A 27,165-nucleotide genomic window follows, 5' to 3' on the forward strand; every position below is an offset into this window, starting at 1 on the left:
ATATTCACATATGACCTATATACTGACAGAATTTGATTTCCGCATAGATTCACATAGGGCCTACATACTGACATAATATTATTTCCGCATACATTCACATAGGGCCTATATGCTAACAGAATATTATTTCCGCATACATTCACATAGGGCCTATATTCTGATAGAATTTGATTTCCGCTTAGAAAATGAGTGAAACTTAGTATCGAGATGATGAACCAGCTTGTGGAAGAGACTGCCAGGAAAGGATAAATCGTTGTATCATGTCAATCGGCGTTGACGTAATGTAGCCAGTAGCTCATGATGAACACGGAAAAACATACCGGAAACAGGAAGCGGGCGATGACGTCGACATACTCCGCATACACAATGCCTCGCTTGGCAAACAATTTTTTACCTGAAGTATCTTTCTTGAAGTTATCCAAAGTAGGCGACGCCTGGTTTAAAAAAAAAAGAGAACAAGAATGTTTTTTTTTTTTTTATAAACATCGCTAATTTGTTTTATGGTTGAGGCACAATATACAAAAATAGAAATAATAAAAACATTTCGGCTGTTTTTACACTCAGCTTCACAATGTAGACAAGTTATTGGGAGTTGTCTTTCTTCATTTGTGGGTTTCCCCGCTGGGAGATGCTAGCAGCCGACAGGATTGCGTCAAAACTAATCACATTATCGCAACTTTTTGCTTTGCCTGGCGCGCTACAGGTAAACCACGTACGTTTGATATAAGACCAGCTTTTTCTTTGTGGGGGAGCGGGGAGGGGGTGGGGGGGGGAAGGGTTAGACTTTGATATTTTTGTTTACACATGTTACACTAACCTCTATTGGTTACGGCGGTTTAACCGTGTTTAGGAAATCGTGAGGCTAGTAACGTTGTTAAATATACGGTAACGATATGATGGTGGATTGCTTCCAGGAATAAACAGGCCACACCGATATGGCATTTATTGAATTTGATTAGGCGGTAAACTATTTTCAATATGTGGCCCGGACTTAGATTTGGAAAGGACGAAAGCTATTTCCCATTTGGGGCCCTTATAAGTCCATATATGCCAGTGCTAAATATTTACATATTTTAAAGAGAAGTTTGCTGACAATAATTGTGTTTATAGCAGCTGTGGAAAAGAGAGCGCCTTTACAACGGTTTGTAAAAAAAAAAAAATAAAAAAATAAAAAATAAAAAATTAATGAATTTAAAAAAAAAATAAGTTGGCGACAAAATGCCCATATCGGTCTTTAAAAATACTAGCTGAACAGCGTTTAAGTTAACCCTTTCACAACCGTTAAAAATTAGTACATTTTAACCCATAGCTACATACCAAATACGCACCTCATTCCCCTAATGCTCTTTACTAGCTGTCAGTAAATTAGGCGTAAATAAAGGCATGCTAAAACTTGAGACGGTAGATAATTAACCCTGTATCTACTGACGGTACTTTTAAGTACCACTAACTAGGCTTTTGTATTATTCTTTTATTTAAAAAAAACAGTTAACGACATACCTCCGGCGCCGTTAAAGCCCCCTCCTCTGCTTCTGTGTCTTTAGGTATTGAGAATAGTCCCCGTAAAGAGAACCCAAGAATTGTGTCTTTCCGGCTCAAGACGTTGACGACGGCGAACTCGAGGAGGGCGGCGAAGACGAACACGAGACAGGTGGACATCCAGACGTCAATGGCCTTGGTGTAGGAGACCTTCGGTAAAGCTGCGTTGACGTCTGGTAGAAAAAATAATAGGTATTAGTGTTTTGTAAATATAAAAACTCTATTTCGCACAAAATAATTCCTTTTGCGCATTATTATGTGTGAGCATATTCATGTGTCTGCATTTTTCTGTTTGCGCATATTTTTTTTTTGCGCATTTTTTTTCTTGACCTACTTGAACTTCGTGCCCCTTCGAGTTACTTCAGCGGCGTGCCCCCAGACTTACTTAAGCTCCGTGCCCCCTTGTTACTTGAAATCCGTCCCCTCCCCCCCCCCCCCACATCCCCGTGTGACTTACTTGAGCTTTGTTCCCACCAAGTCTGATTTACTTGAGCTCCGTGCACCCTCGTCTTATTTGTGATCCGTGCCCCAACCCCCCCCCCCCAGCCTGTTGACTTGAACTCCGTGCCCCCCGAATTTTTTTAGCTCAGCGCCCCCTCGCCCCCCCCCCCGACTTACTTGAGCTTGGTACGCCCCTCCCCCCGACTAATTTGAGCTACGTGCCGCCTGACTTTGTTTTAGCTCAGCGCCCTCCCCCCTACTTACTTGAGCTCCCTGCCCCCCGCCGCTCCGACTTACTTGAGCCCCCTCCTCCGACTTACTTGAGCCCCGTGCCCCCCCCCCCCCCCCGACTTACTTGAGCTCTGTGCCCCCCCCCTACTTACTTGAGCCCCGTGCCCCCCCCCCCCCACCCCGACTTACTTGAGCTCTGTGACCCCCCCTGACTTACTTGAGCCCCGTGCCCCCCCCCCCCGACTTACTTGAGCCCCGTGCCCCCCACCCCCCACAACTTACTAGAGCTCTGTGTGGTCATGGTGAGCACCGTGAGCAGACCCAGCGAGACCCGACCAGGCACCGAGTTGACGTTGAGCCAGAAGGAGATCCAGGAGAGCATGACGATGAGCACGCTGGGGATGTACATCTGGACCATGTAGAAGCCGATGTTCCTGGCCAGGTGAAACTCGGCTTGCAGACAGCTATGGTTACCTGGGGAGACATGCCAGGTGGGGATTTTTTTTAAAGGGAAGGCAAGATAGACGACGAAATAGAGTGAAATGATTCAATTTATTATTTTAAAAGGTTGATATCAAAGTCTTTGTTCTCTTCAATTTTTATTTCAATAAAAAGAGATTAAATCCAGATTTTACGATTTACCTTGCATCACACTGCCTGATTAATATACTTGTTAGTCTTTGATAACGTACCTTAAAAACATTTTTACCATAGCAGCCATTTTGTTACCTCCCTTTAAGATGTTTTGACCGTGTTTCCCCATGTCAAAGTGCGCCAAAAGCGCGAGATTTTAACACCCAACGTCCGCAGGATAATAATAAAGTATACTCCACTTGTTAGTGACGGAATTAATGAACAAATTTGGACAAGATAGGACATGGAAGGACAAATTATGACAGTTTCATAGTTATGTGATTACTGATTTAAGAATAAAGTGTTTATATGCATGAATTTTAGAAAAAGCAAAGTGCAAATATGTAATCTTCGATAGTATACGTATAAGATCTTATATATATATATATATATATATATATATATATATATATATATATATATATATATATATATAATGGTAAAAAATTTGAACCCCCCTCCCCCATGAGACTGTGACATAAAAATGTACTGCACTATAAACCTCTGACACAAAAGTTAACACTACAACACCCTGGCAACTGAACACCCGAGTTTAACACCAGTGTTTCTTTCAGACTTTTTTTTCTCGGGGGGAGGGGGGGGGGACTTGATATTTTCATATTTTCGGGGGGAGGGGGGGGTGGTCTACATTTTTCGGGGGGGACGGGGGACACACTGGTAAAAGTATATCTTTTCTATATAAATTCCATCTCGTTCGGAGGGGGGGGGGGGGGGGCGTTAGACTTTCTTCGGGGGGGGGGGGACGAAGCCTCCCCCCCTCGATACCCTAATAGATGCCTGATAGAAACTCTGTCCAAAACAACTCACCTTCCCTCTGGTGGTAGCGGCGGTTGCAGAAGTTAGCGCGAACGTCCTTGATTTCAAACTGCGGCAACATCACATCACTGTTGACGATGATTGGCTTGAAATGCGATTCCGTTTGAATCTCCACGGCCTCAGTCCCGTTCATCCACTCAAACTCCACATCTCTGTAAGTGTAACCGACTAGTGAAAAAAAAGAAAGAAAAAGATAATTTCATCCACTCAAACTCTACATCTCTGTAAGTGTAACCGACTAGTGAAAAAAGAAAGAAAAAGATAATTTCATCCACTCAAACTCTACATCTCTGTAAGTGTAACCGACTAGTGAAAAAAGAAAGAAAAAGATAATTTCATCCACCCAAACTCTACATCTCTGTAAGTGTAACCGACTAGTGAAAAAGAAAGAAAAAGATAATTTCATCCACTCAAACTCTACAACTCTGTAAGTGTAACCGACTAGTGAAAAAAAGAAAGAAAACGATAATTTAATCCACTCAAGCTCTACATCTCTGTAAGTGTAACCGACTAGTGAAAAAAGAAAGAAAAAGATAATTTCATCCACTCAAACTCTACATCTCTGTAAGTGTAAGCGACTAGTGAAAAAAGAAAGAAAACGATAATTTCATCCACTCAAACTCTCCATCTCTGTAAGTGTAAGCGACTAGTGAAAAAAGAAAGAAAAAGATAATTTCATCCACTAAAACTCTACAACTCTGTAAGTGTAACCGACTAGTGAAAAAAAGAAAGAAAACGATAATTTAATCCACTCAAGCTCTACATCTCTGTAAGTGTAACCGACTAGTGAAAAAAGAAAGAAATATAATTTCATCCACTCAAAATCTACATCTCTGTAAGTGTAAGCGACTAGTGAAAAAAGAAAGAAAACGATAATTTCATTCACTCAAACCGTGATCGTTAGCGTTTAATATTTATATATTTCCTTAGTTTTAAAACCACTTAATTCGATTTTAACGACTAATCCAATGTCTAATAAGATTTTAAAAAATGATATTCATGCATCGTCCTCAAAGAATAAGGTTTCTGAAAAATTTGAACAAAATCGCTACATTAGAAGTTGATCAAAGTTGAGTTACAAGATTTGCTACAAACCCACTAACAAAGATACAAACTAACGTTGCGAAATTGTAAAAAAAACTAACCCACACTCTGTCCTAGTAGGCAGACAAAGCACTGACCCATACACTAACCCAGTGTCCTATCAGACATGTATATCCCTAACACACTCTAATCCAGGCAGGAATAACCCCAACTTAAGCATGTCTGGCACCAACTAAAGTAATAGACACGACAACAAAACTTACAGCTCATGATCAATACGGTGCATATCTGCTTATCAAATGGGTAGTTCTTGAGATCCATAGGACAGCTTAGGGTCATGGTCAGTCTGAGAAGGCAACAGATTTAGAGTGGATTCAGAACATTGACTGACTAAAACACGTAATCTGACTTGTGTTAGGGAAAGTATAGGCTGCTGGACATATTCCCGACCATACTATTTCTTCCTAGATCTATGTCGAGGTCAAGAAACATCTGAACTCTACTTCATCTGCTCAGTTGATAATTAGGTCAGAAAAGGGAAGTTTATTTAATTTATTTTCATTGCACATTTTCGAGACACCATTTTTACTTTCTCGTATATACGTAGTATAGAGAAAGTATTGTAATCGTGCAAAAAAAAGTCGAGATTTTTACAAATCTCGACGTTTTACACCTCACTGATACGGAAAAACATAATTTTGCAATCTTGTCCGTATGTCTGTGTGTGTGTGTGTCTGTGTGTCTGTGTGTCTATCTGTGTGTAAACACGATTACTTGAGTACCGTTACAGCTAGGTTGATGAAATTTCATATATAAGTATTATATCAAAATCGTAGATCCGTATCAACTTTTGAGCGATTTCCGATAACCGGAAGTGGTACTTTTTCTACTTTGAATTTTTCAAAAGCCTATAACTTGAGTACTAATTCAGATAGATAAATGAAATTTCACATGTAAGTAAAAGATCTAATTCTCTACCTTCTATCAAATTTTGAGTAATTTCCGTTGACTGGAAGTACTAATTTACGCTATTTCCGATTTCTCAAAAAACGCATGTAAATTTATAAAGTACTAATAATATTGCGCACTATTACGCACATTTGGTTTTGGTGCTCGCTTGATGCGCAATTTTTTTTTCTACTAGATTTTATTCTATTTTTAAAAGTTCAAGTAAACAAAAATCATGTCTATATTCCGAGTTGACATCCAACGTAATGTTATATTAGAATATTCGAGAAAGTTTAGGGGAGATCACTCCCGGTTTATTGAAAATAGATTTAGGAGATTGTGAACATTTGAAACTGTTGACGTTTGCTCTTCATAAAATATAAATTAAAAACAACTAATATAGCGTGTATCGTTTGTTGGAGTCTTTCTTTGTTAAAAATCATAGAAGGGAAATGAAAAAAAAAAATGAATTATGTAAAATACTGGGCATCGCTAAACATGACCGTCAATTTTGGATTTTTAGATAAACTCTGATTTAACTGAAGGTTCCACATAAGAATAAGGAATTTTTTTTAAAACCTTGACATGTATAACAATGGTATATTTGTCTAGGGTGTAATTTAAGGTTCCACCATAGTATCAAGATATTTCATCTTTAGATATTATATATCATTATGCAATCATTATATATATATATATATATATATATATATATATATATATATATATATATATATATATATATATATATATATATATTTATATATATGTATACATATGCAAACTATATAATATCATATAAGTATCAGGGGTAATTTAAGGTTCCACCTAACAATCAAGACATTTCTCACATGGAGATATACGGGCGTCTTATACATTTCTCAGGTTTTATTTAAGATTCCACCTAAGTATTAAGATATTTCTCATCTTTAGATATACAAGAGGGTTTTATATATACCTAAGGTGTTATATAAGGTTCGACCAAAGTATCAAGAAATTTTTCACCTGGAGATAGGGGCGGAACTACTATACCGCCAGACCCCGCAATGCGGGGGGGCCCAGGACGTTTAGGGGCCCAGTTCCGACCAAAAACATTTAGTTTTTTTTTCAAAAATTATGTTTTTCATGCATCTTGAAAGTGGTTTTGTAAAAAAAAAAAAAACAACAGGTCTACTATAGCAGAGATTGTTGCGTAGAAAAATATTTTAAAATCTACAAGAGCTCATTTAAATAGTTTTGTACTATGTATATTAAAAAGCAATTGATTCTCTGAATTGTTACGTAAATAAGACGTACTATACAATAGTATAGATTTAAAAATCAATGTTTTCAAAATTGATATTATAAAAGCCAAAAATGAAAAAAATAAACATAACGCGAGAAACCATTCACGAATCAAGCTAACGTCTTTATATATTTTTGACCAGCATTTTCATGATATTTAGGTATCACACAACGAGTTTGGACTAAATTTTTTCTGGTTTGTTCTCTCAGAATGGTTATTATTGCAATGAAGTAGACTAAATTACTCAGTTAGGATAAATATATATATATATATATATATATATATATATATATATATATATATATATATATATATATATATATATATAGGGGCCCTAATTTTTTCTTTGCGGGGGAGCCTTTTTTTCTAGATCCGCCACTGCCTGGAGATACTATGTATATAAGTCATGTGTTAAGATTCCATTTAAGTATCAAAACATTTCTCACCTGGAGATATACAGTAGAGTACTGTTAGGGTTCAGGGACATGATCTGGTTCTGGGACATAATGTTGTGGAACGACCCCCGCTTCTCGTTGGGGAAGAAAATATCCGGCACCCAGACCTGTTTGATGTTCTCAGAGTCGAAGTCGATGGAGGAGTTATGCGTCTTGAAATAATTATCGGCGTAATTGGAGTTGAACCGGCTATCTACCCACCTGAGGTGGAGCAGAATGCCGACTGTAAAGTCCTAGAATTTAGGGAAAAAGGAAGCGAGAGGTTCATTGTACGGTATTTTAATAAGATTTACATTGACATGAGTTTTGGTGATGTGGTATAAAATTTAACTCAAGGAAAAGGTTTGAAAATAAGTCGTTAAGAAGGACAGTCATCTCCGCTCTTGTTAAATGAGCTTCATCCCAATGATGTACAATAATAATGGGTTCCATCCTAATAGATGAAAACCTAATGGGCTTTACCCTAATTAACCCAAGTCAAATGAGCTCCACCCTAATAGACCCACATCAATCGAGGAATCGCCTAATTAGCTCAAGTTAAGACAAAAAAGGCTCCCGTCTGTAGTAGATTAAGATAAATGAAGAAACAGCAAGCCTGGCTTGTATATTAAGCTCTTGCAAAACATTAAGCTCCCATTGAGATAAGCTCCCACAAAAAAATCTAGCTTCTGAATATAACCCTTGATAATCCTTACACTATAGCACCGACATAATATTAAGCTTATTCTTTTCTTTAAACTCAAGTCTAGTTTTATATATATATATATATATATATATATATATATATATATATATATATATATATATATATATATATATATATACATACATACATATATATATCCCTCTTTTTAATCAATGTTCACTGTGAACTGAAATAATTTTAAGCTTCAGTCGTAAATTAATCTCAAGTTTTTTATAAAAAATGTCTCTTTTATAATGTCTCTTTTCTTCCTTTAAAAGCTACATAAGCGTTCCACGATCTAAATGTGCAACAACAGAACAGATATGAGTGTAGTACCATGTTAGCCTCGTTCACGTCATCAATACTGGACACGTATAACAGAACCTGGATTCGCACTGGTTCTTCTGAAATCAAAATCAGACAATCATCAGACATCAGAAAATCATCAAACATCAGACAATCGTTAAACTAAAGAGCAAGTGTGTGTTAAAGGTGATCAGGAACATGCGAAACCGATATCCGCGAGCTAGTGTGTATTTAGGGTGACAAGAAACACGCGAAACGGTAAACTGCGAAATGTGAAACTGCACACGAAAATGCGCACATGGAATTTATTTTTAAATCGATCATTGTAGACGTCAGTAAACATTGTTGCTTATTAAAATATGTTTTTATTCAAAATATAACACAATGAAAGTGCATTAGTTTGATCAGTTTATATTTGCGAATTTTTATTTTTTGCGCATTTTCTGGGAACAACCTACTAACAATGCAGGTCCACGGTAGGTCTATATTCCAAATCTACAAAGACCTTCACATCATTTACATTATTCCAAGACACAAACCGACCTTACCTGTGTCGTAGTTAGGCGGAGTGATCTTGAGGTCGTTTCTGCTGGATTTAGCTTGAATCATTGTTTTGCCCATAACAGTGGATTTCGTTCTGAAGAGGATTTTTAAAAACTTGAATCATGTCAACCAAAACAAATGGAAAAAAAAAACAAAACACGCAGCTTTTAAACAAAAATAAAACATTAGGCATATATTATAAAACTATAATTCACACTAAAATGATAGTATCCGGAGTGCTTCTTTCAGACAATTTTCTACTTGGGTGGGGGGGGGATGTGTCTTGCAGACTTTTTTTCTCCAGGGGGGGGGGGCACTTGAAATTTTCGGGGGGGGGGGGGAGGACGAATTGGGGGGGGGGGGCAGACACAGTTAAAAGTATATATTTTCTATATAAATTTCATTTCGTTCGACGGTGGGGGCGGGGGGGGGGGGGTTGACTTTCTTCGGCGATGCCTGGAAAAGATGCCTGGAAGAAACTCTATGAGGCGGGGGGGTCGACTTAAATATCCGGAGGGTAGCGGACACTGGTTAAAGTATATATGATGTAAATAAATTATATTTCGTACACGTGGTTCTGTGGGGGGGGGGGAGGGGGGGCAACACTGGTCAAATATAATATTTTGTATTTACATTCTATTTTGTTTGGACGTGCTTAAAAGGGGGAGGAGGGGGGGGGGGGTTAGACGTACTTCATGGGACGGGACTGTGCTTATCCAGCACAACGAAATGCCTGAAAGAAACTCTGAGAATCCGCGTTATAAGAAACACGTTTATAACACGAATACGTAGATAAACAAGGCACTACCACACACATAGCCAAAACACACTAGCAATACACACATTCACAATGGTGACGTTTATGGTGGGCTGGATAAGCACAGATAACTATGGCGCTGTAGCCCAGCTGATCACGATGACACAACTTCACAACAGTTTAAGGACTGCCACAGAAACTTACTATATTTCTTTACATTACACTACGAAGATTAAAGAATCAAAATGTAACAAATTTAAATATTACATTGTATATGTATTAAAACAACACACACACACACACTCACACAAATACGCCAATACACACAACCACACTCACAAACATACATACATGATATATATATTTATATATATATATATATATATATATATATATATATATATATATATATATATATATATATATATATATATATATATATATATATATATATATATTTTATATATATATTGGTTATCGAAAAGATACGCAACGGAAAACTGCGCACCGGAAAAAATGCGCACAAGAAAGTGGGCAAGCACATTTTTGTTTTATTCAATCGAGCATTTACAGACATTAACAAAGAGCGATTACATGTACACTGTAGCATAATAAAAGATATTTCCACGAAATATGACATCAATGTATGTGCGCATTTTTTGTATGTTAATTTTTTCGTTGCGCAGTTTATCGATTGCGCTTTGTTCTGTTTGCGCATTTTTTCGTTGCAAAGTTTTCCTATTGTGCATTTTTCTGGGAACCATATATATTACGTCTAAAAAGTTCTTAAGCTTAATACGCACCTCCATTTAATTACATAGCATTTAACTAAATTTTTAAGACACCTGTTCGTTTGTCATAACTCCACCGTCTCACAGTGGCTACGAGCTAAACAAAGTGTGTAGTTACATTTGGTTGAACTTCTACAGCCTTGTAAAGAAGGGAACATTCACGGGCAGTCACATCAGCAGCTACAATGCTACAGTTTTAACCTCAGGTTTGAAACTATGATAACAAACAACTTGTTATGTATTTGATGACACTGTATTTATCGTCGCTTAGACGAATGACATTAATTTAATATAAGATTAATTTAACAATATGACATTAATTTCACATTTAAATTTGAAATAATGGATTTACCATTTAAATGCTGTTAACCTTTTCATTTCATTTATCTTTAACAGTGGCATATTCTTCGTCTAGGGTGAAATATTTTCTTTAATACAACTGAAATGCAGTCAGCAGAGGCGTAGCGAGGGGAGAGCAAGTCAGCAGTGTTTCTTCCAGACTTTTTTCTCCGGGGGGGGGGGGGGCACTTGAGACTTTCGGGGGGGGGGCGGTAGACTTTCTTCGGGGGGGGGGGGGCGGACACTGTTAAAAGTATTTATTTTCTATATAAATTATATAAATTTCATTTCGTTCGGGGGGGGGGGGGGCGGTAGAATTTTTTCCGGGGGGGGGGGGGGGGAGAATTGAACATCCCCCCCCCCCCCCCGAAGAGATGCCTGTAAGAAACTCTGCAAGTCTGGCAGTTTCCCCGGGCGCCGACCCCAGAGAGCGCCAAAAAAGTAGTAAAAAAATATATTTAAATATCATATTTTGAGCCGCATTACTGAGTTCTCCAGTCGATGTTAAGAAAATAGACTGCTACTTGGCTTTTTCGGACTTATTTCACTGTTTTTTACACCAGATATGTGACATGGTAATAAAAAGCGCCGCGACTTTTCCAAATTGTGGGAGGGGGCGCAATTTTACCAACGTGAAAGCCAAATATGAATATGGGACATAGAATTGATATTTCGAACCAGACGCCAGAATAGATCGCTACGCCTCTGGCAGCCAGCAGTTTTAGAGAGGGCATCCGATTTAAAAGTGGCAGGCGTCCACGTAGTCAGTTCCAAAAACCAGTGCCGGTTTATCTTTAAGTCTCCTAATTTAAAAAACCATAATGTTAGTTCGCTATTTTCTCTAGGATGTTGTCTATTGTGTCATTCCTAGAGAAGGCTAGGATTGGTTGTTTTAGAAACTTGCCTCTAGTGTATGAGCCAAAAGTAATTTTAGAACCCTTAACCACGCAACATAACTCGTCCGTCTAAGCTACCATCCCTGAGCACATAGTTCAACAAATTTATATGGGGTTTACATGTGAGGAATGTTTGATTTAGGTGGGGTTTACAAGTGAGGAATGTTTGAAATATAGTGTAGATTATATTTTTAATAAAACACTTCAAACTCCTACATACAACCCCTCCATCCAACCCCTCCATCCCCCTCCACCCAACCCCTTCATCCAACCCCTCCATCCAACCCTTCCATCCAACCCCTCCATCCAACCCCTCCATCCAATCTCTCCATCCAACCCCTCCATCCAACCCTTCCATCCCCCTCCATCCAACCCCTCCATCCAACCCTTCCATGCAACCCCTCCATCCAACCCTTCCATCCAACCCATATATCAAACCCCTCCATCCAACACCTCCATCTAACCCCTCTATCCAACCCCTCCATCCAACCCCTCCATTCAACCTCCTCCATTCAACCCCTATATCCAACACCCACAACTTAACCATACTTTAAAAGAACTCTTCATCAAAAACCAATTTTCCAACCCCTCCACCCTACCCCATCACCACTTACCCAACCCACCAACCCCGATCACATTTATTCTACAAACCCTTCCCTAATCCATCTAATCTCATTAATCCAACGCTCGAACAACTCATTACATGCACTCATTAATTACTCCCCCCCCACACTTCCTCCAATCTGCACCCCTGTCACTCCATGACTTCAGCCCCCCGCCCCCCTCCCTCTCCCTTACAATCCAACCTTGGTACCTGGTGAGTATCATCATCAACACCTGAACCAAAACTGCAATCAAATTAACCCAGGCGTCTATAAATAAACCGTACATGTTTCAAATGTCAAGTTGGGTTAGTGCCTAGTGGCACCGGCAGTGTTAGTTAAAAATGGGGGGTGGGGGCAATATTTGCGCTCCCTAGTGGTGTAGATACACAGGTAAAAAGTAATACGAGGTGAGTTATTGGTTTTCTGGGCCGGTAACTCACCTATTCACGGTCGAAAAAATGAAGGTTAGATGAGTATCGTTTTTAATAATAAATTGCTTAATTGATAACATTGTCTGATGTTTCACATATTTAGGAAATTAAGAAGTTTTTTTTTAAAAAAATGTGTGTTTAACTTGTATTATTCCTTATTAGTGAACGTTTCAATACGTTTAGAAGTTTGTAAGTGCGTGTGTGTGAGAGAGCGAGAGAATAAGAGATAGAGATAGAGAGAGAGAGAGAGAGAGAGAGAGAGAGAGAGAGAGAGAGAGAGAGAGGGTCACTAAAACAACTCTGCATCTCAATCTCTTTGTTCCATAATGCAGAAGTCGGCAATAAAGGATGCATATTACAAAAGTTTCGCTTCCAAACCTGAGGGTCTATGGGGCAAGTGCGGTAGAGTTTACTTATTTCTGTGACCTTGGCATATGAAGGGATAGTGTGGTCAGCACTATGATCGGCCTAATTTACTTTACCTAACGTGATTCAGGTACCCTTCTGAGCTGTGTGACCTCAGGGACGGTCTACTGACTTGAACCCGGAGTCAAAAGATACAGATTAACTAAACATGGTTGCGTTTGAGTATTGGGTTAGTTGGAGTTATCTTACTCCACAGCGGCAGAATCATAAACACACACATACATACCTCTCTACTCTCTAATCTCTGTCTTTATATATCCACCACTACCCCCTTCTCTATGTCTTTATATATCCACCACTACCCCCTTCTCTATGTCTTTATATATCCACCACTACCCCCTTCTCTATGTCTTTATATATCCACCACTACCCCCTTCTCTATGTCTTTATATATCCACCACTACCCCCTTCTCTATGTCTTTATATATCCACCTCTCTCTGCATCCCCTGTTTTTATATATCCACATCTCTATACCCCCTTCTCTGTATCTTACTATATCCATCTATGTCCACTCCTTCTCTCTGTCTAATTATATCCACCTCTCTACCTCTTCTCTCTGTTTTTATATATACACCTCTATCTACTCATTTCTCTCAGTCTTATTTTAACTACCGCTTTTTACCCTTTTCTCTGTATATCAACCTCTCTATATCCCCTCCCCCTTCCCTCCTGTGTGTGTTGAAAAAAACCTGATACTCTGCTTTGTTATAGAATCCAAGTATTTGTATATGTATGTATGTGTGCGCGTGTGTGTGTGTGTGTAAAAGTTAAGGTGAGTAGTGAAGTACGACAATATTATAGCTATCGAATACGAATGCACATACATGGACACACAAACACATACACACATAAACAAACACCCCGCACACTTCTCCACAACTGTGACCCTGTAGACGTGTGATCTACTCACCCCCCCCCCCCCCCACATTATGTCACATTACCTACATCACGTGCCCTGAAGTAAACAACGTCACTGATTGCAATCTGACAGGGGAGATAACAGTGTCGGCATCTGACAGACAATCCGTTACCTGAGTGACACCAGGGGGCGCCATCAAATCAACATTAACTGAGAGAACCAACATGACCAAATAGTCACAAACAACCCTACTTCACCTTGATCAAATAATCACAAAAAACCCTACATCACCTTGATCAAATAATCACAAAAAACCCTACATCACCTTGATCAAATAATCACAAAAAACCCTACATCACCTTGATCAAATAATCACAAAAACCCTACATCACCTTGACCAAATAATCACAAAAAGAAACTACATCACCTTGACCAAAAAATCACAAAAGCCTACATCACCTTGACCACATAATCACAAAAAACCCTACATCACCTAGAGCAAATAATCACAAAAAAACCTACATCACCTTGACCAAATAATCGCAAAAAACCCTACATCACCTTGACCACATAATCACAAAAAACCCTACATCACCTAGAGCAAATAATCACAAAAAAACCTACATCACCTTGACCAAATAATCACAAAAAACCCTACATCACCTTGACCAAATAATCGCAAAAAACCCTACATCACCTTGACCACATAATCACAAAAAACCCTACATCACCTAGAGCAAATAATCACAAAAAAACCTACATCACCTTGACCAAATAATCACAAAAAAAACTACATCACCTTGACCAAATAATCACAAAAAACCCTACATCACCTTGACCAAATAATCACAAAAAGCCCTACATCACCTTGACCAATAATCGCAAAAAACCCTACATCACCTTGACCAAATAATCACAAAAACCCTACATCACCTTGACCAAATAATCGCAAAAAGCCCTACATCACCTTGACCAATAATCGCAAAAAACCCTACATCACCTTGAACAAATAATCACAAAAAACCCTACATCACCTTGACCAAATAATCACAAAAACCCTACATCACCTTGACCAAATAATCGCAAAAAGCCCTACATCACCTTGACCAATAATCGCAAAAAACCCTACATCACCTTGAACAAATAATCACAAAAAACCCTACATCACCTTGACCAAATAATAACAAAAACCTACTTTACTATCGTCTGGTCTTCTTTACCACAACCTTTGTCAATTAATCCTAATACGTTTATTTACCACTCACTTGGACAAATAATACCGATAATCCTTATTAGCACCATCTAGGCCGGACTCCTAACTAATGTTGTACTAGGAACTTTAATGCCAGGATCTTCTCTAAAAAAATTACCCCCCTCCCACAAATTTGAATTAAAAGTGCCAGTTATAACATTTCACTAATAAATATATTAAAAAAGTTTCCTTTAATTTTTTAAAAGAAAACTTGTCTTCCAACAGAAGCTAATGTTATCATTCTATTGATAGCAACCATGATTTGATTACATTCAGTATGACCTTAGTAAGTTTTGTTTTTATTCCATATCTAAGTCGTCTTCTATTTGATATAGTTCAGTTTTTACTCTATATCTGAGTCCTCTTCTATTTGATATAGTTCAGTTTTTTTTAATTCTATATCTGAGTCATCACATATGTTGCACACACATGTCAAATATTGCTAAAGTTGAGCCGGTAAATCACTTTTGATGTCTTTTAGATAAGCATAGTTAAAAACTATAGAAGCAATCTAATTAATGTTGTCTTGAACTTGAGTTTGAAAAGAAGGAAAGTAAAAAAAAAAATTCAAACTCACTATAATAATAATTTAAAAAAAAGCAGTTTCTTTCTTATGAAATACATCATCATAGTCAATGTATCAGTCAGAATTTACATTTAAATGTTTTGGTTTACCATGACTGACCCCCCTCCCCCCTTGAATGTTAATAAGTTTGGAACATGCATTTATTGTGTTCGTGTACATTATTTCACCAGCATATCCACTAAAATTACGTTGCACTACCTATGTTTGTATTCTAATAACAAAGTATATTTCAAAGTAGCAGATCATTGAACATCACCCCCCCCCCGCCCATCTTTATCCATACTTCCTCTTCTTAGCGTTTAAATAAAAATACGCCGCCACTGAAACTTAGAAAAAAAAAACCATTTAATTTTATTTTCAGTTAAAGAAAAAAAAATCTATTTTTCATGCAAACAAATTACATTTTAATGATCCCATTAGAGAGAAAGAAAGAAACCAACTGCTATTCCCATTTTTTTCATTACAAAACCCCCTCACAGAGCGGTGTATTGTTCCGTTTCCTAAAGTGATTTATCAATGAACAGTTTTACTCCTTTTGAGCTATTTTTAGACGTTTTAATTTTTCCGTTTCTGCCGAGACACACATGAAGGTGGATTTCCTCTACTGGGCTAATGAGGTGGGCAGGTTTTTTTTTTGTTTGTTTGTGTCGGTAAAATCCTGACACTGATCTTTTTTCCTGATTTACCCTCAGAGTTTCTTACATGCATCTCTTCGGGGCAGAGCCCCTCCCCCCACCCTCAAGAAAGTCTACTTCCCCCCTCCCCGAATGAAATGGAATTTATATAGAAAATATATACTTTTAATAGTGCCCCCCCCCCCGGAAATTTTAGTCCGCCCCCCCCCCTAAAATTTCAAGACCCACACCCCCCCCCCGAGGGAAAAAGTCTGGAAGAAACAGTTTACCCTAGGTGCTAACCAGAGTATGAGAGTCAGCACCTACAGTTTAGTAGAGTTTCTTTCAGAAGGGGGATCTACCTCCCGGAACACTTCCCCACTACCCCCACCCACCCCACCCCCACCCCACCCCCTTAGAAGGAAATATGGAAAAATGATTTATATAGAAAATATATACTTTAACCAGTATCCGACCCCCGGAAATTTTAAGTGCCTCTCGGAAGTTTTAAGGCCCCCCCCCCCCCAAGGAGAAAAATGTCTAAAAGAAACCTGCTTTTTATATGCGGGGTCTGTAGTTAGGATTGGTCTGTCTGAAGTTGCTCTTTGTGTAGTCTCAAGTTAATCAGATAGCCTTGTGTTTAGATTATATGTCCAATGGGGTGGCCCATTGTTTTGATACTTGGCCCTGGTATTATTATGTGGCCCATAAAACGCTCGTGTGTTTAGATGTAATGATCAATAGAACGTGGTCACAACCAAAGAGAAAATAGCATGCATTTCCTTTTATAAATTCGCTGCGGAAATCCCCAAAACGGGGATCTTATCATCTTTAAGTGAGCGACAACGTTACTCGCTAGTAGAGAGCTTTCATCAACTATTGTTCTATTTGCAGCTACTCATAACATTTCCACTGAACTAAAAATAACATAAAGGGATTGTATACAAGAAGAGCGCACACTATTTTTACAGCTCAATTTTACCAACCTAAAGGGATATAACTGCGTCTCAAATTTCAATTTTTCAATTATTTCAGTGTTTTGATAACACACAAAAGAAAACTATAATAACATGTAGATATAAAACAATTCATTTAAAAATTTGTTTTTGCAATTTTCAAATGCGTTGTAAAAATTAAAGCTTTTTCAATCACTAATATTTGAAAGGTAATTCGCAAATCCTGATCGTATTACTTTTTAAACACAAAATCTTCTATTTGAAGCAACATAACTGCTATTTATAATTCTTAACTTTCCTCTACGTCTACTAATCTATGTAAAAATCCTATATAATCACCCACCACGCCGAGGGAAAAAAATCCCTTGAATCATCATTTAATTACACATTTGCATTTTCATGTTGTTTTTTATTTATTTTTTAATTTTTTTTTTGATATTTAGACGTTTTGTATTAGATCTATGTATAAGTAAACCATCTTAAATGAATGAAAGCAGGCTACAAGTAAGAAAGAAATATTACTATTGTAAATCTGTATCAGTCCTCACAAGCCGATGATGAAAACTGTAATGCTAAAGCGAACACACAACTGACGCTGTAAATTACATGTCTGAGGCAAAAAATAAAATAAAAAAAAATCCTATATAATATGTAGCCTACCCTCCCTTAAGGGTAAAAAAAAATAGCTATCAATGGAAATATACATCTGTCTTTTGTGTCAAATAATGAGTATAGTAATGCACCAACGTTGTAATTCGGGACAAGGATAATATTTACATATAGATATTTCATTGAAATTTTTATTAATTCCAAAACACACAAACAAACACACACACACCACACACACACACACACGCACGCACGCACGCACGCACACACATACGCACACGTACACGCACACGCACACACACACACACACACACATATATATATATATATATATATATATATATATATATATATATATATATATATATATATAATCTGTAGAGCGTAGTGTACATGATAAACTGTAGATTGATTGGTTTGCAATAGAACATATACGGCGACTGTGCGTGTACAGAATCCGCGCATATTTTGACATGCTCCATAAAGGATTAAATCGTCGCAGCTTGATCAGAACACGTACCGTCTTAACGATGTTTTAGGGCAGGGGTCTCCAAACTTTTCAGTCCGAGGGCCGCATTAACTATCAAATTTCAGTTCGGGGGCCAGTTTCTTCCAGGCATGTCTTTAATTTTTCTGGGCAAAGATCCTCAGCCATCACCACTTTTCCTTGGACAAAAAGATTTCCGCGGGCCGTATGAGAGGACTTCGCGGGCCGCACCCGGCCCGCGGGCCGTAGTTTGGAGACCCCTGTTTTAGGGGATAAAAACTCTTAAACATTTTAGTTGTTTTTTTTGTGTGGTCGTGCTTGTTTGGAGTCGTGTGTGTGGCTGTTGTGTGTGTGTGTGTGGTTGTTGTGTGTGTGTGTTATTGTGTGTAGTCTGTGGTCGTGTGTGTGCTCGCGTGTGTGTCCGAGTGTGGTCATGTGTGTAGTCGTGTTTACAGACGTATGCAAATGGCCGAGTGTGTATGTTTGTATGTAGTCGTGTGTGTATGTTTGTATGTAGTCGAGTGAATTCTCGCGTGTTTGTGTGGCTGTTTTTGTGTGCGTATGTGCGGTTATTTTGTGTGTGGTTGTGTTTTTTTTTTGTACTCGTGCGTGCGTATGGTTAACCGTGTGTGTTATCGTGTGTTCGTGTGGTTGTACATCTGCGCATATATGTGGTTCTTGTGTGTATGATTTTGTATGTGTATATACTTTGTGTGTGATTTTGTACTCGTGTGTGCGTGTATCTGGTCGTGTGTGTATATGTGTGTATATAATCGTGTGGCTGTATCTGTGCTTGCGTATGTGGTTTAGTGTATGATTTGTGTTACGATTTTTGTCGAGTTCCACATAACGGAATCAGGCCAGGAAATAGAGGGCAGGGGGGCGGGTTCATAGGCCGTCCCAGGTTGTGTCCTATTACTCCCGTCCTGTAGTGTATGATAGGGGAGGGTAATTATCTTTTTTATTTATTGAGGAGGATATTAATTATTGATATTATCGATTTCTCCTGTAGATAGTTTAACTAGATTACTTCCCTGGGTTGGGTTGCTTCCCATGTATATCCATAAAAAGGATAAAAATAGCCTGACCTCCCGACCCCACAGCAAGCCAGGAGTAATCGCCCGTGTTGATACATTATTTCTGGCATGCAGCGAAGTATTGTTTGTAAATAAGATTTTCAAACATGTCTGGTGTTTGTTAAATGTTAAGTGGTTGAGTTATAAATTAATTAACAGTTTAGGATAAGTCAGGTTTCAGTTGATGTGAGTGTGTGTTCAATATGTAAGCCCGGTCATAGGAAAGTTGTATGTTTTATAAGTTATCACAGTAAGACTTAAGAAAGTTGTATATTAGTAATTATAACAGTTTTGTTAAACATGGTTGTATATAAATATACTGTCACTGCTAGAAAGGTGTACGTTGTATACGTTGTCACGGTTGGGGAAAAAATTAAATGTTGGAAATGTTATCGTTATTGGATTAAAGAAAATTGTTTTTTTTTAAAGTTATAATTGTTGGACGAAAGAAAGTTTGTAAGTTAGATTAAATACTTGGTATTAGACTGATGAAAATGTTATATCTTGCATATGCGATTGTTTATTTTATATAAATGTATAGTTGATTTAAACCCAACATTATTACAATATGTTTTTGTTTATCTTTCTCCCCCCCCCCCCCCAACCCCTCCCCCTTCTTTTTCTTATCCTTACTTTCACTTTCTCTCAACCTCTCCCTCATTTATCTCTGCTTCACTCTCCCACACACCTCTCTTCCTCTCATTCCCTTTCCTTCTCCATCTAAAAAAAAACCACCGAAGAATTCTCCTGTTATTTTCATCCAATAAGCTTCAAAGTCCTCCTTTTGAAATGTACTGTTTGTGACGTAACGCATCCCTTAGACAACAGTTAGTTAGGGTTTTATTCAGCTTTATTCACATTAAGTATATTACGTTTAGCCCAACTTAGCAACTGTGGAGCTTAATCCCACATAGGACGCCCTCAACATCCTGGTTTTAATCCCACCATTCACATCCAATACAACATTGTCATTATAGGTGGCACATGGGCAAAGGGGCGCTACGGGGGTACATTATTGATTTGTCTTGTTTACTTGTCACTTTTTATGATTATATATATATATATATATATATATATATATATATATATATATATATATATATATATATATATATATATATATATATATATATATACATATATATATACATATATATATATATATATATATATATATATATATATATATATATATATATATATATATATACATATATATATATATATATATATATATATATATATATATATATATATATATATATATATATATATATATATATATATATATATATATATATATATGTATACATATATATGTGTATATATATGTATATATATATATATGTATATATATATATATATATATATATATATATATATATATATATATATATATATATATATATATATATATATATATATATATATAAAATGAAAATTCAACAATCCATCCCTCTCGATACCATATATCAGCTTACGCCACAAGGTATAATCTCACTTAGCCCAACCCAAACACAAGGGACATAACTCAGCCTAAACATTTCCTCAATTATCTTTCTGTACAAACACGTACAGGTTTTCTCAGAAATCAAGTCACGTGTTGACGCTTGACACGGGTGATAAGTTGCTATGGCATTTGGATTTGTTTTTATCCAAGATGGATGCCCAGTCTACTCAATTAACACACGGGTTATTTCGTGACATCATATCTACCCGCCCACATACGCCCTGAATACACATACAAGACATACAACATATAGGCCTATAACAAACACAAAAATATAACGGACAAAAGATACAAGACGACATTCCTCACTAAACACATACATTATATACAACAAATACGTCACGTACAAATCATACAATATAAGGGAATTAAGCCTCTCATACACCTAGTATCTTTGAAAATCGTATCTTTTAGCCGCAAAGTCGAAGAATACCCCACATGTATATCATAAAGTAAGGATGTTTTTATCATGTCTTTCAAGCTGTACACATGAAGCTTCTCTCTATCCAACCATATTAATGTCTACAAATGTAGGTATATGTCTAGACAATCCTATACAATTATACATTAGTCTGAACATCATTACAGAACCAGACATATCTTAACATCCTTGTAGGTATAGAGACATGTCTAGATAGTCCTATTGGTCTAGACAGATGTGAATCAACCACTCGTTAGTTAAGACCGTGCATTGTTTACAGCCCTCCATATAATTATACAAGTCAATAAAACAAGCATTACATGTCTAGACAGCTCTATAACATATAGACTTTTGTATAGACAACCCTATAGATCTAGAAAAAATATCTAGACAGCCCTCTACATCAAGACGCATGTCTAGACAGCCCTATAGATCTAGACAGACCTATAGATCTAGACAGCCCTATAGATCTAGACAGCCCTATAGATCTAGACAGACCTATAGATCTAGACACATCTAGACAGCCCTATAGATCTAGACACATCTAGACAGCCCTATAGATCTAGACAACCCTATAGATCTAGACAGCTCTATAGATCTAGACACATCTAGACAGCCCTATAGATCTACACACGTCTAGACATCCCTATAGATCTAGACAGCCCTATAGATGTAGAAACACGTCTAGACATCCCTACAGATCTAGACAACCCTATAGATCTAGACAGACATATAGATCTAGACACATCTAGACAGCCCTATAGATCTAGACAACCCTATAGATCTAGACAGACATATAGATCTAGACACATCTAGACAGCCCTATAGATCTAGACAACCCTATAGATCTAGACAGACCTATAGATCTAGACACATCTAGACAGCCCTATAGATCTAGACACGTCTAGACATCCCTATAGATCTAGACAACCCTATAGATCTAGACAGACCTATAGATCTAGACACATCTTGACAGCCCTATAGATCTAGACACGTCTAGACATCCCTATAGATCTAGACAGCCCTATAGATCTAGACATCCCTATAGATCTAGACAGCCCTATAGATCTAGACAGCCCTATAGATCTAGACAGCCCTATAGATCTAGACAGCCCTATAGATCTAGACAGCCCTATAGATCTAGACAGCCCTATAGATCTAGACAGCCCTATAGATCTAGACAGCCCTATAGATGTAGAAACACGTCTAGACATCCCTACAGATCTAGACATCCCTATAGATCTAAACACCACTCGCTACTTTAAACACTACAGTGTTGCCAGTTCTCCTTGTAAGGACACAAATCAATAACCCGAGTATTACTCACCACACTGTATACAGACCGGCCAATAAATCGCCAAGATAACGGACAATGTCTACACTGTGAGTGGGATTATTTATCTCTAGAGGAATGGACGGGTCTTGGGGGGGGGGGGGGGGGGGGAGGGGTTTTATGAGTTGGAGCGAAAGAAAGTTAGACGGTTTTGGGATTTTAGTTACATATTCCCAATTTGCGTTTTTCTGTTTTTGGTATTTTGGTATTATGACAATGCTCTAATGCTCTACCCCCTACCCCCCCCCCCCCCCCCGAAAAAAAAGGAAAAAGGTAAAAAAAAACAGAAAAATAAAGAAAATAAAAACCTCGATCTTTAAATAAACGAAGTAGCAGGAGGGAGGGGATTGAGAAGATGACGAATTACAGTGAATGAGAATAGATAGTTTTCATAAGTATGGTTGTTATATTTAAGTGTAATTGCAATTATGGGACTCCATTTTATGAAAAAAAAAGTCCGTCTCTTTATGAAGATATGCGAAACCTTTAGTTGAATGAGGAAGGAGGGGGAGAGGGGGTGAGACGCCCTCGTGACGTCATGTATTATTAAATAGATTAATGACCCCCCCTTTCCATTTATAACCCGGATACAAAAACGTAGCAGTAAGATTGATGTAAGCAAATGTTAAGTGAGAGTTTACAAACTGTATGGAGGAAGTTACAACGGGGACTGGTTACTCACGCACATAGACACACAGATACACACTCACATATACATACACACATGCACCCACACTCACACACCCACACAATTTATGACGTTAACTTAAAACCACTGACAATACCTACACCGACAAATCAATCACTGCCCAGACAACTTATGACCAAGACGTAACCCCTGACAACACCTACACTGACCACACCCATGTATGACTCCACAAACTCTCATGAAACAAGGTGTACTCACAAAGTATGACTCCACAAACTCTCATAAAACAAGGTGTACTCACAAAGTATGACTCCACAAACTCTCATAAAACAAGGTGTACTTACAAAGTATGACTCCACAAACTCTCATAAAACAAGGTGTACTCACAAAGTATGACTCCACAAACTCTCATAAAACAAGGTGTACTCACAATGTATGACTCCACAAACTCTCATAAAACAAGGTGTACTCACAAAGTATGACTCCACAAACTCTCATAAAACAAGGTGTACTTACAAAGTATGACTCCACAAACTCTCATAAAACAAGGTGTACTCACAAAGTATGACTCCACAAACTCTCATAAAACAAGGTGTACTCACAATGTATGACTCCACTAACTCTCATAAAACAAGTTGTACTCACAATGTATGACTCCACAAACTCTCATGAAACAAGGTGTACTCACAAAGTATGACTCCAAACACTCTCATGAAACAAGGTGTACTCACAAGGTATGACTCCATTAGCTCTCATAAAGGTGTACTCACAATTTCTCCGGGGTCTCCGACTTTAAGCCATCCGTGCAGGTAAGCCCAGGTAACAGCAACAACAGGAACGTGTACTCGATAATCCAATTCATGACGCCACTAGGAATAACCATCAATGATAATCCAACACCGGAAATCAAAATATTTTAATCCAAATTTGAGATTAAAGTACTGGAATTCAGCTGTTATCTTTTTTTTTAAATATTAAAATGATAACATTTAAAGATTTAGTAATCTCATTCGATTAATCTAGCTCTTTCGTTGTTTTTGTAACAATCTGAAAAATTTGTAAAGGTACACAAATTAGGTTGACTCCCATTCAATCAACAATGTTTACATGGTCAAATTTTATCAGCACAAAATACTTATTCATTAGATAAATACAATAGAAATCACATGTTATTAAAATTATCATAAACTACGAGATAATTTTGTGTTGTATTCTTTATTTTATAGAAGATGGATGATTTGCAATTTTCAGAGAACAATAATGAATTAACAAGCTGGCCAGATCAATTCCTAGTTTCCTCGCCAATTTTCTTATTCTCCATCTAACCGCCCTGTTGAAACTAAGGTTGGCATCTCAATTGAACAATCAATTACCACTTTGTACAAGAGAGTGAGACAATGTCGCCGTTTTAATCAAGGGGTTACTAGCGAGCTATTGTACTCAATTATGTGCCTAGGCCTACACACAGCGGAAGTTCACTCACGCTAATTGCTTGCTACTTACTGCAAACACGTTAAAATCAACTATGGTCAATATTGGCAGGTAAGAATAAGTTAAGATCTCTATAGCCAAGTAAATAGCAGTTAAGATCCCCATAGGTAGGTACAATTCATTTTTGATCTGTATACCTAGGTAAAAATTAGTTAAGAGCTCTATAGTCAAATAAGAGTAAGTATAATTTATAAAAGCTAAGTGAGGGTTAACTACTATCTCTATAGAATGAAAGTAAACCAGTTGAGATCTTAGAAAAAAATCAGCTTCAAGATTGAAAAATCTTTTACAAGACTAAAAAAATTTCAATCTAATAATTGTATTTTTTCTACAAGAAATTGTTATAAACTATTTAAATGAATGTAGAAATATAATCAGCCATTAAAATTATACGATCGATCTTCCAACAACCACCAACTTATATTTGGCCGACTTCGTAAACGTACGGGTCAATGATTGTATCATCAGGCATGATTTAAAAGGCTGGGGGTCTTAAGTGGATTAGCACATGTATGTGTGCATAAATGTGCATAGTGTGTATGTGTGTGTGTGCACATTTATGTTTTTGTATATGTGTATGAGGAGCAGCAAAATTAAGTCCAATTTGAATTTTTTTCCTTTATATGTAGCAGACTGCATAAATTAGCGGTGAGTTATCGGTCTTTGATTGCTCCCTTGTTGACAGGTGTATAATAAATCTAGTTGATACATTCTCGTCCTCTGTTCAGTTCTAACCGTGAAGGGAGGGGAGGGTGTGGTGTAATAGTGGGAGGTGGGGGTAGGAGGTCTAGAAAGTATAACGCTTTCGATTTTTTAAATCCATTGAATAGTTGATCATGGTGTTAAAAAATAATTTAGAAAATAACAGAGCTGAATGAATTAACCAGGATTCTAACATAGGCTGCGTTTGATTATGAAACTCTACTCGACACAGCAAATACAACTAAGAGGGTTAAGACCCATCACCCCGACCCATTTAACACACACTTCACGTCTTTGCACCCGAGTTAATTGTTTCGATTAAGCCGCTAGCCATTACTGGAAGCTGCTGATCAATAGACTGATATATAAGTGGTTCGATCTAAATTCGATACACAGCTCGTTAGTCGGTATTGTTATACTTCTAAGATTAGAAAACTGTTAAAAACCTGATGTACGGTGCGCAAAATGTATTGAACCCAAAGAAACAAGGTCTACATTTTCGATAGGTAAATACTTCAAGTAATGTTCAAAAACTTAAGCACGTGATTATAGTCACAGGAAAAAAGTCCCACATAACAAAACATGCATCAAGACAAAAGCCGACACGGTACAAAGGCTGTCAAAAGCGCAACTGTCAACAATACACTATGTGGACGAACAAGACAAAAAGCACACAGAACGCAATGATGTGCCGACATTTCATCTATAACTGATTTTTCTAACGGGTATTAAAATAAACGTGTAACAAAATTTGAAGCTGCTTTGTAAATTATCTTATAGTATTTTTACTTATTAAAAAAAATGAAAGTTGGGTTTATACTTGCAGACACGAGGGTTCAAAGGTCTGCACATGTGGAGGCAGCAAGGTACCTCAGACACCAGGTAAGGTCTGCACCTATAGTCTTAGCATGCTATCTCAGACAGCAAAGAACTTCTTCACCCATAGACCAAGCACGGTACCTCACACCAGTGTAGGTCAACACCTGTAGTCTCATCACTACCGTGGTACCTTAGACACCAGGACTCTAAATCTGCACACGTAGACTCAGCACATGGTGTGGTACACAGGTCTACGCATGTAAGATCAACACATGACGTGGTACCTCTACACATGTAAGATCAACACATGACGTGGTACCTGTACACATGTAAGATCAGCACATGACGTGGTACCTCTACACATGTAAGATCAGCACATGACGTGGTACCTCTACACATGTAAGATCAGCACATGCCGTGGTACCTCTACACATGTAAGATCAGCACATGACGTGGTACCTCTACACATGTAAGATCAGCACATGCCGTGGTACCTCTACACATGTAAGATCAGCACATGACGTGGTACCTCTACACATGTAAGATCAGCACATGACGTGGTACCTCTACACATGTAAGATCAGCACATGCCGTGGTACCTCTACACA

The 27,165-nt window shown here is 37.7% G+C and overlaps 1 protein-coding gene across 1 annotated transcript; it reads right to left on the minus strand.

The window, feature by feature from the left end:
• Positions 1-24,584, minus strand: LOC131946419 (glycine receptor subunit alpha-2). Its single transcript, XM_059307166.1, has 9 exons — positions 24,316-24,584; positions 8,953-9,041; positions 8,435-8,502; positions 7,405-7,646; positions 4,989-5,071; positions 3,673-3,849; positions 2,494-2,685; positions 1,501-1,712; positions 1-434 (listed from the first exon to the last, which is right to left on the minus strand). The coding sequence occupies exons 1-9, from the start codon at positions 24,426-24,428 to the stop codon at positions 264-266; spliced, it is 1,347 nt and encodes a 448-aa protein (XP_059163149.1). The 5' UTR covers positions 24,429-24,584; the 3' UTR covers positions 1-263.
• Between the last annotated feature and the right edge of the window lie 2,581 nt (positions 24,585-27,165).

This window comes from Physella acuta, unplaced genomic scaffold (genome assembly GCF_028476545.2).
Source record: "Physella acuta isolate Inbredline_101_S28 unplaced genomic scaffold, ASM2847654v3 ptg000560l, whole genome shotgun sequence".
Classification (NCBI taxonomy): domain Eukaryota; kingdom Metazoa; phylum Mollusca; class Gastropoda; family Physidae; genus Physella; species Physella acuta.